The sequence below is a fragment of the Gymnodraco acuticeps genome, unplaced genomic scaffold (assembly GCF_902827175.1).
Source record: "Gymnodraco acuticeps unplaced genomic scaffold, fGymAcu1.1, whole genome shotgun sequence".
NCBI lineage: Eukaryota > Metazoa > Chordata > Actinopteri > Perciformes > Bathydraconidae > Gymnodraco > Gymnodraco acuticeps.
In genome coordinates, this window is record NW_022990270.1 from 2,527,905 (window position 1) to 2,543,610 (window position 15,706).

A 15,706-nucleotide genomic window follows, 5' to 3' on the forward strand; every position below is an offset into this window, starting at 1 on the left:
AAGCCTTTCTGCCTTAGGGACAAATCCTGCATTCGTTTTCAGGGAACACGATTCTTAGTAACACATCATTACAGAGGCAATGCATGTCCAGGAAGTTTTGTTAGCAAACTGCAAGTAACTCAAATGATGTAATGCAGTGCAATGCAACAGAAAGCCTTAGGTTCACTAAACCAATATCAACATCTCTAAGCACAAAAATACATTTCTCAATTCCCAGTCTGCAAATCCTCCCTCCTCTCTCAATCCTTGCCTTGTGTCTTAGTCCCACCCAGAGGAGATGCGAGTGGAGAAGGCAAGGAAGAGTCTCTAGGAGAAAGGAGTCAAGGAGGAGAAACATTTAGAAATGAGAAAGGACTGATGAACTCTCAGTGCTCCAGAAGCTCAGCCTGCACTGCCTCAGCATGGCCATGTCTGCACATTACAGCATCAAAAAAGCAACACAGGCACCATCAACAAAAACATGTTGGTGATTGTAGCGATGAAATCTGTGAATTTCAGTTGCTGCTCCATCAAATATAGGGACTGTAAATACAATGTTTTTGTTGCTTTCAAACAAACAAAGACAGTTTAAACTGGTCCTGAAGAAAGTGCATTTGTCTAAACTGCTCAAAACATCTTCATAGCTGTCTACAAAACACTTTAACACACTTTAACTATAAAAGGTACAATTATTTTGCATGGAATTCAAAATGGTAAAAAACATAGAAATCTGAAATCCAATCCAAAACATGTCATGCATCCAATGCAACTAAATCTGCACAAAAGTTGGATTAGTCTGGGATCCTTACAGTAAAAACAGTTATGCAAAGATACATGGTTATCATTATTATTGCCTTTGAAGACATTTTTCTCTGAACAAGACACAAGTATTTGGATCCCCTTTGCTCTTTCCTGAAAGATCAACAGCTCTACATGTTATTAGTTGGTATGAGCACCCTCTTGAAAATCCTCCTATAAAAAGAGCATGTTATTGACCACAAATAAGAAATACTGAAGGCTACTTCAGAACAGAATTCACTCAAGGAGGTACAAATAAGTAGCTTTAACACATTTCTAAGCAACAAAGAGGCCACATTGTTGTCCATCCCTGAAGAAAAGATTATCCATAATCCACTTATATAAGCTTTCATGGAATTTCTAGTTTTGTATTGAGTGTTTCCTTTGGCGTTTCACACAAACATCTTAGCGCCTGCTACCCGGAGTTACTTCATGTAAAACAGGTACGTTGCAGATCAATCTTGCATGTATTTTAATTATTTTAATGGGAAATGTTTGATGTAAAAGTACTTTATTGAAGTATATGTTTGTAGCATTTAAGGTTAGATTTCGAGAGTGAATAATGATGTCTTTATCTGTTTCTCATGTTCAGGTTAAATATGCCCCTTTACAGAAATGCAACAAGTCTTCTCCTGTTATCCTTCGTGTGCTTGTCATGGAGAATGTGTCACGGAGGGAAGATTTTGATCCTTCCTTTGGAAGGTAGCCACTGGGTTAACATGGACATCATGATCGAAGCTCTCCACTCTCGAGGACACTCTGTCGATGTGGTGTGGACCAATAAAAGCTGGTACATCCAGGATGACTCTCCGCACTTCAACACAATCACCGTTCCTGTCACTGAGGCCTTTAATAATGACTTCATCAACGAGATCCTGAAGAAGATCTTTGCCATAGAAAGAGAAGAGAGCTCAGTTTTGAGCTTTGCAAGTTTGCAGGCGGAGATGTTTGCTGCGATGTTTAACATGCACAGAATAATGTGCAAAATGGCTACTGGCATGTTTAAAGATAAGGACTTAATGAATAGTTTGAAGGAGAGTAAGTATGACTTGGTGCTTACTGACCCGGCGTGGGGTGCTGGTATATTGTTGGCTCACGCTCTTAAGCTGCCTCTGGTCTATAATGTGCGGTGGATAACTAGTGGAGAAGGACATAGGGCCATTGCACCGTCTCCTTTATCTTATGTCCCATTGACCGGCTCAGGACTGTCAGACAAAATGACCTTCTTTCAAAGAGTCAAGAACTTCCTTTTCTCTCTCATTTGGCAAGCTCAGGATGCATTTTTTATCCGCCCTCAGTATCAAGCTGTTTGTGATAAGTTCTTCGACCCAGACGTCCGGTATAATGACTTATTACAGGGAGCAGACCTGTGGCTTATGAGAGTGGACTTTGTGTTTGAGTTCCCTCGTCCCACCATGCCTAATGTTGTCTATATTGGAGGGTTCCAGTGCAAACCAGCAAAACCTCTCCCTGAACACCTGGAGGAGTTTGTGCAGAGTTCTGGAGACCATGGGGTCATCATCATGTCTCTGGGGACCTTTGTAAGTGAACTTCCTGCTGATATGACTGACAACATTGCTGCAACTTTTGCTAAATTACCCCAGAAAGTCATCTGGAGACATAAAGGTGAGAGACCAGCCACTCTGGGCAACAACACTTTAATAGTAGACTGGATGCCTCAGAATGACCTTTTAGGACATCCCAAGATAAAACTGTTTGTGGCTCACGGAGGAACCAATGGAGTCCAAGAGGCTATTTATCACAGTGTCCCAGTTGTTGGTATACCTTTGTTTTTTGACCAATACGACAACCTGCTGCGTCTAAAGGAGAGAGGAGCAGCTAAGATTCTTACACTAGCGACAGTGGACAAAGACAACAACTTTCAGGATGCCATCCAGGACGTCCTGAATGAGCCCTCCTACATGTTGAACATGCAGAGACTCTCCAGGCTGCACAGAGATCAGCCGATGAAGCCGCTGGACACCGCCCTCTTCTGGATAGAGTTTGTCATGAGACACAAAGGTGCAGCTCACCTGAGAACAGAGTCCTACAGACTGCCCTGGTATTCCTACCACTCTGTAGATATACTACTGTCTTTTCTGGCTACTGTTGCAGCGATTGCTCTTCTCCCTCTTGTGTTTGTAAGTTTTCTATGTCGTAAGAAGAGCTTGAAAAGGAAAACAAGTAAAAAATGAGAACCCACTGAACTCTGTCCTGTTTTTTGTACAATCATATTATACATCATTATGTTTACGAATCTTTATTACCTGAAAAAAAAAGACAACGTAACATATGTCCACCAGTGTCCACCAGCTGCCCTTGCAGCAGGGGGATTATGGTTGGGTTGCATTTGTAAGCCTTCACAGTATAACAGGAATATGGTGTTAGTTTTCAATGCTGGATAAAGGCTGGTTGTGTAAGGCCTTTTTACAAAGCTGTGTAACAATGAGAATAGGTCAACCCCTTCCAACACAGACACGGGTGAACAAAAACACTGTGACACAATCCATATTCAGGTTTAGCAGGCACAGCAAGCAGTTATGAGCATTTCTGCTCATAACTGCTTGCTGTGCCTGCAAGCAGTTATGATTAATTATCTGACACATTTGCAATCTGTTTAGAAAATTGCTTTCCATACAGGCTGCAAATACAGTCACAGTATACGTAAATGCCCTAGTTTGTGGCCTTACATGGTTAAAATTAAAAGTGAAAAATAGTGCCATACAGTTAAAGCCACTATCATGTAAAGTAATTGAATATTTACAGCAATGCACACACTGCTGCTCTGATGATAAAGCTGTAACTGGATTCTTTCTGTCAGCGGCTCCGTTGTATTTCCCACAGGAGCTGCAGCAGTGATGAGAGAGGGGAGGAAAGCAGCAGTGACACATATATTGGAGGCCTCTCTTAATTGGTAGCTCATGAAGAACAGGGTTTGTCATTACAGTCACTGTGGCAGATGGAGTATGTTTCTTATCAGATAATGCTCTTTGGTTGAACTTTCACGAGGGGACACTGGTAATGGGGGATGCAGACAGCTTGTATATGAATGATTTGACAGTGTTGAATCAAAACAAAATGAGAAAACAAAGAATGATTGGTATTAAATGTCATCATTAACCACGTCTGGCCAAAATAATTAATGTGTGGATATTAAATAAATAAATACATTGAAAAAAAGACACATAAAAAGATAAATAATAATAATGTTATCAGTCAAAGTAATCTTTATTTTTGTTTGTTTAGCATTTTGTCTCTTTTTTCAATTTTTCTATCCATCTATTAGCGTATCTCTTTTCATCTGGATTATTTTCAAGATATACCACATGTTTTTTCTAAAATAAAATAGTTATGTTAATAAACTAATTTGGAGTCAAAACCAAATGCATGTCATCCAACCCAGTCTTACGGCATTTTGTGTTATAGTCACGAAATGTAATCTATTGAATCGTGTTCACCAACACGATTTTCCCATTTTTTTTCGTGTCACACAGAGCGATTTTTAAAGCAATGTATTTCTATCGGTAGTACGTTTCGTGCCTGCACCAAATAATAACAAATTTGAAGGAAAAAAAGATTTAAAAAATACAGATTTCAGTATTCTGATGCTCTGAGCCCCATTTCTTTTCCTCACGGACGGCAAAAAAAGTCCGACATTATACAATTTAACATAAAAACAATAATCTTGATATTGAGTAAGAACATGTTTTTATGAACCACACAGCTTCCGGTCTTCCACGACCCGACCGGACAAAAAGACGTGGTGCAGGCACGAAACATACTAAGAATAGAAATACATTGCTTTTAAAATCGTTCTACACGAAAAAAAAAGGGGGGAATCGTGTTGGTGAAGACGAATCAATAGATTACATTTATTTCGTGACTAAAACACGAAATGCCGTGAGACTGGGTTGCGTCATCATGTATGTATTACTATGATGCCAATAATGAAATGTCTAAATATCACAGTTATCGTCAGTATACCGGTATGTTGTGATACCCCTTGTTTAAACAAATATGCAAAGATACAGATTTTTTTTGTAAAATGTTGAATCATCTCAATTTAACACAATTTACACCAGCTGCAGTCTTGATTATTATTAACAAACTGTTGTAAACTTTAAAAGACACTGATTGTACAAAATGGCATGAACACTCACTCTTTTTTCAAATATTCACTTATGTAATATATACAAAAGGTAATGTAACCCCTCTCAAATACAGAAAGGATCGATGTGGTTTTTGATTTGATTTGATTTATTTCGAATGTGTAAAACAATAATACAAACATTTAACATAGGAATTATTATACAATACAAAATGAAGTAGTGTCAAATTAATATACAAAAATATTACTGATTTTAAGTTATGTATAAACAAATGATCTACTAATTACACATCCGAAAAGGGGTGGGAAGAAGTTTACACTTATTTGATTTATTTGTATCCTACTCCTGCTTTATTGATTATCAATTAGAAAATAATTTCGCATTTAGATGTTTATGAGGCACTGTACTTTCAAAAAATTACTTCCTTCATCCAATTTAAAGATTAACATTCATTTCAAATGTGACTGAACCAAAGGGGAGCATCACAGGCTGGTGTTCCAGTTCAATCAGGGGAGATGTGGATTTCTTCTTTCCTCTCTGAATGACACAGCATACACTGGTCCTGCAGGTGGATCCTCTGTGATAAAGAAGTTCACCGGTTAATAGTAATGTGTGATAAATGATGGCGCTCATGCATTCATTCTTGATACTTTCTGTTGTGTCCCGTCAATTATGTTAGTTTGTTATGTATTTGTCACGTTCATGTTTGTTTTGTTTGTTTCACTTCCTGTTTTATTTTGTCTCATTCCAGGTGCCTTTACTTCCTTGGTTCTTGTTTCCCGCCATCGTCAGCGTCTGCCCCGCCCCTGATTGTTTCCACCTGTTCCCACTTACCTCTTGTATATATTGTCCTGTCTCCCCTTGTCTGTTGTCAGTTCGTCTTGTTCGTCATGCCAAGAAGTCAGATCCAAGCAGCCATAGAGAGACCAAGTACCTTTTGTGATATCCTCCATGAGAGCGTTTTGTTTTGTGACCGTTTTGTCACTCCCTCTGTAAAGAGTGTTTCTTTGTTTTTTAATCCATTAAAGTTTATTTTTCTTCAAACCTTTTCGTCTCCGGGTTGTGCAATTGAGTCCTCATATCAGTGAGTCACGGTTCCTAACACTTTCTCTTTGAATGTCATAACCAGATTAGCTGTAGTGAGTCAGAGAGCACAACATGCTATACATACAGTTGCAAGAAAAAGTATGTGAACCCTTTGGAATTACCTGGATTTCTGCATAAGTTGGTCATAAAATGTGTTCTGATCTTCATCTAAGTCACAACAATAGACACACACAGTCTGCTTAATAATAAAAAATGTATACCACACAAACAATTATATGTTTTCATGTTTTTATTGAACACACCATGTAAACATTCACAGTGCAGGGTGGAAAAAGTATGTGAACCCCTAGGGCCTAGGCTAAAGACTTCTTCAAGAGCTAATTGGAGTCAGGAGTCAGCCAACCTGGAGTCCAATCAATGAGACGAGATTGGAGGTGTTGGTTAAAGCTGCCCTGCCCTATGAAAAATACACACCAGTTTTGAATTTGCTATTCTTAAGAAGCATTGCCAGATGTGAACCATGCCTCGCACAAAAGAGCTCTCAGAAGACCTACGATTAAGAATTGTTGACTTGCATAAAGCTGGAAAGGGTTACAAAAGTATCTCTAAAAGCCTTGATGTTCATCAGTCCACGGTAAGACACATTGTCTATATGTGGAGAAAGTTCAGCCCTGTTGCTACTCTCCCTAGGAGTGGCCGTCCTGTAAAGATGACTGCAAGAGCACAGCGCATAATGCTCAATGAGGTGAAGAAGAATCCTAGAGTGTCAGCTAGAGACTTAAAGAAATCTCTGGCACATGCTAACATCTCTGTTGACGAATCTACGATACGTAAAACACTGAACAAGAATGGAGTTCATGGGAGGACAACACGGAGGAAGCCACTGCTGTCCAGAAAAATCATTGCTGCACGTTTGAAGTGTGCAAAAGAGCACCTGGATGTTCCACAGCACTACTGGCAAAATATTCTGTGGACAGATGAAACCAAAGTTGAGTTGTTTGGAAGGAACACACAACGCTATGTGTGGAGAATCCAAAGGGTTCACATACTTTTTCTCGCAACTGTATCTGCACTGCTGCTAAAAATTCATTTGTGGTTTTCCTGTAAGATGCACTGAACACACTTACAGAAAAACAGCTAATCTAAAACAATGCAGTATCATATTGCCTTCTAAGCTTTACTATTATAACCTTATTATTTATGTTCTGCCTTGTTCTTGAGCATTGTTAGTAAAGCAAAGAAATCCAAGCAATAAGAACACATGTAATTGGATTTGACTTTATTTCTCACACTGCCAACTGTGCGTTATATGAGAATAGTGCACAATAAGGATTTGACAGGACCTTAAGCCCTAAAAATTTGTGAGTTGGCACACATCTGATCAAAGTAATCAAACTCATCATCATCCTCATCTACATGTTAGAAACCAAAGTCATCTACTTGCCTTTAATGGGCAAAACTACTTCTGTAATAACTCAAAGTAGGTTATCTCTGACCTGCAACACTGTACACTCCTTCATGATCGGCAGAGTACGTGAAGTCCTCATCTCCTAGGTTCTGATACCTGAGTAAAATCAAAGTCTTTGTATTAAGAATGCAGACAAAATAAAATACAAGTATAACTATTTTGAAAAAGTTTTAAAAGTCTGTTTATTTTGCAAATCATTATTTGTTATATGGTGGTACTAAACCGCTAAAGTATGACACAATAAATAATTACTTGCCACGAAAAATCACACGTAAAATATCATTTGTAATAATATGTTATGTTCTTACTCTTCATCCTGCTCCATGCTGAAAGAGTCTATTTAAAAAGAAAAGAAGGACAAATAAAAAAGAGTCATACATTAGTTTTTTAAATTGTGACTAATTAAGCCACTACTCTTCTTCAGGAGTTGTGATGATCACATTAATGCTTGTAAAATCTTTAAAATGTTTTTGAAGACAAGTATGGAGGGCATGTTATCATTAAAGAGACCAGAAAGTAGCTACATTATGTTTTCTTTCTAAGTCATCATCATTTCATTACCATCTCTCCAGAGTCTGCCTTTACGGTAAGTCCATTTTTAACCTACCAAATTGTGCGTCCAGATCCTCTCCCTCTCTCTGCACCTGCTGTTCCTCCGTCATGTCCGCCTGCTGGTCCGCTACACTGTAGGACAAACACTTTAATCAACTCAGAATGACAGATGAGCGGCTGAATTTAGGCGTGTATTCAGCAGTGGCGAGCCGTCAGGGCCCTGAGGGCCTAAGATATTCTAAAAAATAATATTTGAAAACATAAAAAAACCAACATTTTTTTTAAAATATTTTTTTTTATATTTTGTTGTTGTTACATTTGTCATTAGTTTTTACCAAAATAACTTGATTTAATTGTATTTAAAATAATATTTCCAAAGAAATAAATCCTTCGAATCTGCCTGTTGTGGTGACCACCTTTAATACACTGGGTTACATAATCCACACATGGAACTAGAGTTGGGGGTATTGTTTCCACACGGACATGTATATGGTTGTCTATATGTATTGTGTGCCCTCCTGTCTTCTCTCTCTTGTCGTCCCGGGCTGCGACCCAACAACATCTACATTTCTGCTGCTCATTAAAGCAAGCTTTGTACCTCCATTGCACCGCCTCCGACTCCCTATCTCTCGGCACTACATTGGTGACCCTGACAACGTCTCGTGAAGTTTCCGGGACGGACCCGAACATGGCGAAAAGCGCTGTTTTTCTCGTTATGCCAGAGATTGTTGGAGACGTCCGTGGCTGCCATGGGCACACGGACTGAGGCTCGGTGCGCCCCCCGCGGAATGGCTGAGGACGTCATTCGCCATTCCCGCATCGTCTCGACACTGGAGGACAGCGGGCCTTCCATCTACACTGAGACGATGCACGACCTGCTGGGTAGGGGAGAGAACCAGACTCCTTCCACGTGGGGTTGTTTCTTCGGGGCGTGCGGCTGCAAGTCCAGGCTGCGCTAGCTATCGACGACTAGCAGCTAACCACGTTAGCTAACGGCTACGGCTAGCAGCTACCGATGGCTGCCAGCTAGCTGCTAACGGCTATCGATCCTTTTTGAGTTTTTTTCCTGGTGCCTGAGAGGAGGTTCGACCATGTCCGGTCGGTCTCGTGTGGACCCTCTCGCCTTTTCACCACCTCGACGGCGGCTTCGGACGTCACCTGCGTTTTCATCGGCGCCTGGGTGGCGCGCTTCTGGACCCCGTCTCGCCTCGACAGTTTCGGACGTCGCCCATGCCTTCGTCGGCCCGTGGGTGGCGCGCTTCGGGACCCTGTCTGGCCTCTCCTCTGTCCACGGCTCCTTCCTCCCGGGGAGACTGCTCCTTCCTCCAGAGGACCCGGCTCCTTCCTCCCGAGGACTTCATGCCCGCCGCCGCTGTGCCCTCGCCTGCGGCCGGGCAGCGCTCCTTCCTGCTGGGGACCACCGGGTTGTTGACGCCCGTCACGACTCAGCGACCCGGCTTTCACCGACTGGCGGGTGATGACTTCATTCGCCACGACGCCTACTGCGGCCCCCTTCCGACGGCCCGTTCCATGGCCCGGCCCTCACCTGCAACCTCACCCTCTTCGGCCCCTGTGGTGCTTCCTCCCGGACGCTGGGATTTGTTTGCCATGTTTGGATTCTGGGGGGGCTTGTGTGGTGACCACCTTTAATACACTGGGTTACATAATCCACACATGGAACTAGAGTTGGGGGTATTGTTTCTACACGGACATGTATGTGGTTGTCTATATGTATTGTGTGCCCTCCTGTCTTCTCTCTCTTGTCGTCCCGGGCTGCGACCCAACAACATCTACATTTCTGCTGCTCATTAAAGCAAGCTTTGTACCTCCATTGCACCGCCTCCGACTCCCTATCTCTCGGCACTACACTGTTCAGTTTCTGTTGGAATGTGAAGGGTTAAATGCCGTCTCTGCGAGTGAAGACGGGAGGGCTTGTTGGTCCCTCTCTACATTCACAGAGGGCCATCTATAGTAACTCAACGAGAGAGTAATGTCAAATGACAGTACAATTGACCAATCATATCTTCCCTCTAAATGGGCGGGCTTTATTTTCGCGGACTTTATGACAAGTTCCGCCCGCTGTGAGGTCTATGCATGGGTCTATGCAAGTGGTGCAGTGACTCGTCCTATACTCGTATTATTGTATTTTTAAAAAACGTTTTCAGATTTCACATCACATAAACACCAAATCCCAGCATGCATTGCGGATAACCATCCAATCATCGAGCTGAGGATCTTGCCTACGTCTGTTTCCGGTTTCGTTTAATGACCGATGTATTTTGTTATACACACATTCCTTTACATTTACATTTTAATGTGCATTAAAGTATTTCATGAGGCCTTCTAACATGTTTTTAAATATAACTACGGTTGTAGTTGAATAGTTTGTAAATTAACATGAACCGAAGCTGTTGCTTGGCAACTCAATCGCACAACGTCACGTCCGTTAATTCCACATCCACACGCATGGATTAACATCGATTTAATACATTAATGTAGCCTTTGTTTATGCTAAAAGAGGTGTCGACCAGCTGGGGCAACAAGAAAATCGCTCTAATCGAGTGTGACTATTAACAAATAAATCATTACGTCGGGGGAGCATTTGCTTGGTATTTCCGGTTATTTCTCCACTGGTTAACATGGGTTAACAATACCGTGTAGCTGTCACGTTTGAAGGGGACGAAACCGTGACATGTTCACGTCTCCCAGCATGGTAAATCGTCACATGTTCACGTCGTGCCGTGATACCGGGTTGCCTAATCCCAGAAGTAAGCTGCGCTCGGATTCCCTCGACAGAAAGCAGTGGGATTTTTCCATAGGATTTTGGAAAATAACTCGAAATAAGGTCTGTGGAAAACGAACCTGTTAGATAAATGCACGTTTTGTTCAGCCGGATAATATCCACATGTCTACCCTACTTTTATTATTTTTGAATCATAAATCTAATCGATAGATTTACGATCGATAGATTTATGATTAGCCAAAAGTTCGTTCATGATGGCTCACTTCAGTGATGACATCGTTGCGAAATTATTAACCGAGTCATTTTCAAGATTGAGTGGCAAAGGATCAGCTGAATGACCTGCAAGTGCTTCATCCAAAAGGACAGGAGGATGGACTTTGTGTTTAAGTGATTTGATCATCAAAGGTAGGCCTAACTCATTTTCAATGCGGCTGCCGTGCCGACTTAATTCATTTGTAATTGTTACTTGGCTGTGGGTGCCCTGTCATGATAGGTGTTTATATAAATGGTGTTGTTTTGTGTGGTAGAGGGTCGCTGTCATTGATGCGTTTTGCACCCCGGGCCGCGGTTTTGATATTCCGCTGAAGTATACGCTGTGACGTAATATCTCTTCTTTTTTTCGAGGGAAGGGGGATCAGAGGGCCTAGGTATAAAAGTCACGGCTCGCCACTGGTATTCAGTATACTTGAATTCACTCTAAACATCAAGCATCTAAAACGATGTCTCCAAGCACAATCCACTGAACATAGTAATGAAAAATGATTTCTCACTCACCATGAGTTGGAAGCAAAGCCTCCTGAAATAGGAACAAAAAAAATAGTTTTAAATTAAAATAAAGCATTTTTACTTTCAAACGATATAACAAGCTAGTGTCATACAGAATACAAGTTATATATGAATACTAATAACAGATCTGTGTTAAGCTGGTCAAACAATGATAGCTTTATACTGCAAAAAATGAATGATTTGCATTTTGATTTCCTTCTGATGTACTGACCTTGTTTGTTGATCAACCACAGACACAGTCCCAGTAATATCATCAGGGCTATGACTCCAAAAGATGCAATAAACCTAAAGATCAAACTTTCTGGAAAGCAAAACCACAGGTGATTGACTTTACTGTTTCAAAATACATGTTTTAACATTGGAGCCAAAGCAAATTTCATTTTTACTGCATTTCTTTTACCATAAGCAGCTGACATTCTCACCTTTGACCTCGACTAATACTGCGTTATTTCCATACAGTGTTTTCTCGCGCTCTTGGATGCATTTGGATGGCAGCACCACACAGCTGTAATGGCCCGAATCCCTCACCACGGCACCTTCGATAGTGAAATTCGCCTCCATACGGGTGACATGAAATGCTTGCACTTGGAGGATGGTCTCATTTCTCATCAGGTAAGAGTGTATGAGCTGACATTCACTGAGTGTTTGCAAGGGGCCAGAAACGATACACCTGAATGCCACATCGTCTCCCTCGTGGACATCGGACGGCGCAGCTACTGAAGTATCTGCAGGGAGAAAATTGGCTGTGCAACAGGAAGGACAAAATGAGTGGAGAGAAATAACGTTGACATGAAGCTTTCATAGGGATAAAAGTCCTTACATATAACCACAATCTCAATGGGCTCTCTTTTCTTGGTTACATTGGTAGGCAAATCTTCCCTTCGGGAGTAGACACAGCTGTAGTTCCCACTGTGATTAAGATCCACTCCACTGTCCACTGTGTATGGTGAAGGTGGTTTAATTTTGATCTTGCTTCTGTAGCTTTTTCTCGATCCAAAGGTCGCCCTTACATAAATAAACAGTAACCTGGATCTGTTTCTTTTTCCCAAACGTGCTGCAGGTCAAATAAAGGTCGCTGTTCTCGCTTATAGTTTTCTGCTGGGCCAGGATTTTCGCAGAAGAAATATCTGTAACATTGAGTTGAGTTGAAACAGAGACAGTATGGATTAGCGATACAATGCAAATCAATCATATTGAGAATGCAGCCGACAGAGGGGAACATCTAAATGAAAGCTCACCATTAGTTTGGCTCGTGACCTGGTTTGCGAGAGCCCCTTCAATAAAAGACAAGTTACAAGTGAATCGTTGTACATGCATGCAAACGCTTACTCAATAATAACAACAAATGAAATCACTTGTAGATGTACTTACACAGAATGATGGTGATTGTATTCATGATTTTAAGCAATGTGACACCTATAGTCTCCAGAACAACTTGTGAGACCCAGTAGAAGACAATAAGGTATACACCCACAGACAAGTGAAAGAATAAACGTGCAGTAACTATAATGAGCCACTTCCTGTTCATTCTGTGGTGTCTTGAGACGCTTGGAAACGTTTTAATCCAAAATTAAACACCATCAGGTAAAAAGGGGTCAAACATTTCCGTCTCTTCTGTTCCATTTCATAGCCAGTTTTTGCAGGACATATTCATTTTGTACATCACACAGTATCTGTTTGGCTGATCTCCTGCCATCCTGCAGATCGGCCACACACAGGCTCTCAGTGGGCCCGGCTCCAAGAGGGGGCAAAAGGGGGCATTGCCCCCTCAGTTGTATTCTTTACCCCCCCACCCTGAGCATCATGCATCCATCAAAAAGTACAATAAATGTCACAATTATTAAATAATAACTTTAAATAATTAATTTTCCCCCAATACACGTTACTATGTTTAGATCAGATATATGGGCAGGCAGCCAAGCAACGTGTAAAAAAGCCTCAACCCCAAGTGAGCTTGTAGTCTTAATTAATGTTAGCGTGTGTGCATAGTTGTAAAGACAGTCCGATGAGTGACCAAAACGTCCCCGTTTTCCGGGCAAAGTCCCCGTTTTTGGTGGCCGGTACCCGGTTGAAACTCCCGAAAATGTTCCCGTTTCTGAATGTGCGTTAAAAAACATAGAGCAAGGTGAAATAAAATGTTACATGTCAGTAAAAACAGAGTAACAGTGTTGTGCCTGTTTGTAGCGTTAGCGTATTTCTCATTCTACTACTTCTTCTTCTGCCTACTTCTTCTTCTTCTACTACTTCTAATTCAATGTACCTGCCTGCGAGATATTGGACAAAAGAAACTCAGCTAGTAGTGTCAACTAAATCCATAGTATTACAACAAAAGTGCTTTAAACGAGGTAAGTTACGAATTTATGTTCTCAATCGTCATGTGTGGTATTGAATATTAAATTAGTTTAGATGTATTGTCCCCAGGGGGACATTCATTGCACATATTGAAAACAATATGAAATCAACAAAAAATAAGACAGACAAATGAAAGCTTTAGCGCAAGTTCAATAAGGAAGACCTAACACGAGTCACTTACACGTCACTCTATGGCTCCCTTCCCCCCTCATTAAATACGAGGGTGTCACCCCTCAGCAGCCAATCGCTGCACATGCTAAATTCCTTAAATGCCTGCTCTTCCTCCCTGTCAGTTGTCATTGCAGATGATCACACGCAACCCGCCTCCACCCCTCTCGCCTCCCGTCTCCTTCAGGACAAAGCTAAACCGTCCTTCTTTAGACCGGTCTCACCTACTCATCACCACCACCAGTGTCTAGACCCCGGGGATTTCATCGGAGCGGTTCTTTCCCTCCCGAATGATTATCCTGCAAACCGGGGCCTAATCGCCAAACACCATTACATTCTCCTGTTGTATTATCATGGCAATCATTTCATTCATATGACGTGTAAACAATAAATATGTAATTCTTACATCACGTCTCTCCGGTTTGAACTACAGATAGCACCACACATGATGGTTACTTGTTATTATTTAGGGCTGCCTGTATGGTAGGGCTGTCCCGAATACCATTTTTCGGGCTCCGGATATTCGGTAGTAATCAGCAGCGAATATTCTAATATTCGGCCCGCGCGGGGGGGGCGTAGTAATCAGACGGAGAAAGTAAACAATAACGTTTATGGTTAAGTGTTAGCACCCCCCGAAGAGGCACAAGCTCTTACGTTGATATTGGAGATTTCACTAAATTCAATTAAAAAAATAAACGGAAAACAAACAAATTGAAACCTGAATAGTACTCCAACGAACAAATATTCGGATATTCGGGTACAGCCTTACTGTATGGATCAGGTTTTTGCCAAAGCGAGCCCTTTTACTATAATAATAATAATATGTTGTGTATTATATAAACCGTATTGGTACAATGAGCGACATCTAGTGACGGATTTTGGAACATTGATTTGATTTTTCTCATGGCAGTTAGACTCTAGAGACAAACCAGGGGACTATATTTGTATTTTAAATCTGTGTCTGTCCATTTGGTGTAGTATTTTATCCAATATTACATTTGGTTTATATATTATATATTGTCACTTTCTTATGAAATGCCAGGTTTTAGGCCTTGGTTTGAACATTGAAGCCTGAAAATAATTGTTCTTTAGTCCTGACATGACTAGAGTAGATAGTAAGTAAGTAAGTACATCTGTATAGGAAGACGAGTTAAGGGATAGAGGAGAAAAGGTTATGGTATAATTACAGAGCCTGTCAATTTATAAATTGAGGAAATCAATGTTAGTCTGTTAACCAAAGTGCAGCCATCTATCTATCAACTATCTACTATCTATTATTAAAGATCAGAGGAAAAGAACAGAACGAGAGGGGTAAATCCGGAATAAAAATAAAGAAGCAAAGAGATTATAGAGCAGTGAGAAGGAAAAAAGCTTGCTGTGTCAATTCATTAAATTGCCAGTATTTTTCGTTGTTGTGAAAAAAAAATCGCCCCCTCGGATTTTTTAACAGCCCCCTCAGTCATTTCATCCTGGAGCCGGGCCTGGCTCTCAGTGAGCTTTAATTCAATTCATTAGCCAGGGGTTTCTTATCAGATGTGGCAGACAGGCAGCTAATACTGTGCTTCCCCGCCAACATTCAATTAAATATGGGCTGGATTTTCTTGTAATTACATAGCTCGCCATCTGCGCTGATCTTTTTGGTATAGTCTAATAAGAATCCGACAGTGACATCTTGTACTGAGAGCCCATCCAGTTAGAGTCTTT

The 15,706-nt window shown here is 41.1% G+C and overlaps 1 protein-coding gene across 1 annotated transcript; it reads left to right on the forward strand.

Annotated features, from left to right (window-relative positions):
• The first annotated feature begins 1,120 nt into the window (after positions 1–1,120).
• Positions 1,121–2,972, forward strand: LOC117549184 (UDP-glucuronosyltransferase 2C1-like). The gene is made up of 2 exons (XM_034220840.1): positions 1,121–1,220; positions 1,370–2,972. Exon 2 carries the CDS (start codon positions 1,377–1,379, stop codon positions 2,970–2,972), a length of 1,596 nt encoding a protein of 531 aa, XP_034076731.1. The 5' UTR covers positions 1,121–1,220; positions 1,370–1,376.
• The last annotated feature ends 12,734 nt before the right edge of the window (positions 2,973–15,706 follow it).

Bases quoted from the DNA above. Each gene is read 5' to 3' on its own strand.
- LOC117549184 (XM_034220840.1), top strand. From the start codon at position 1,377: ATGCCCCTTTACAGAAATGCAACAAGTCTTCTCCTGTTATCCTTCGTG.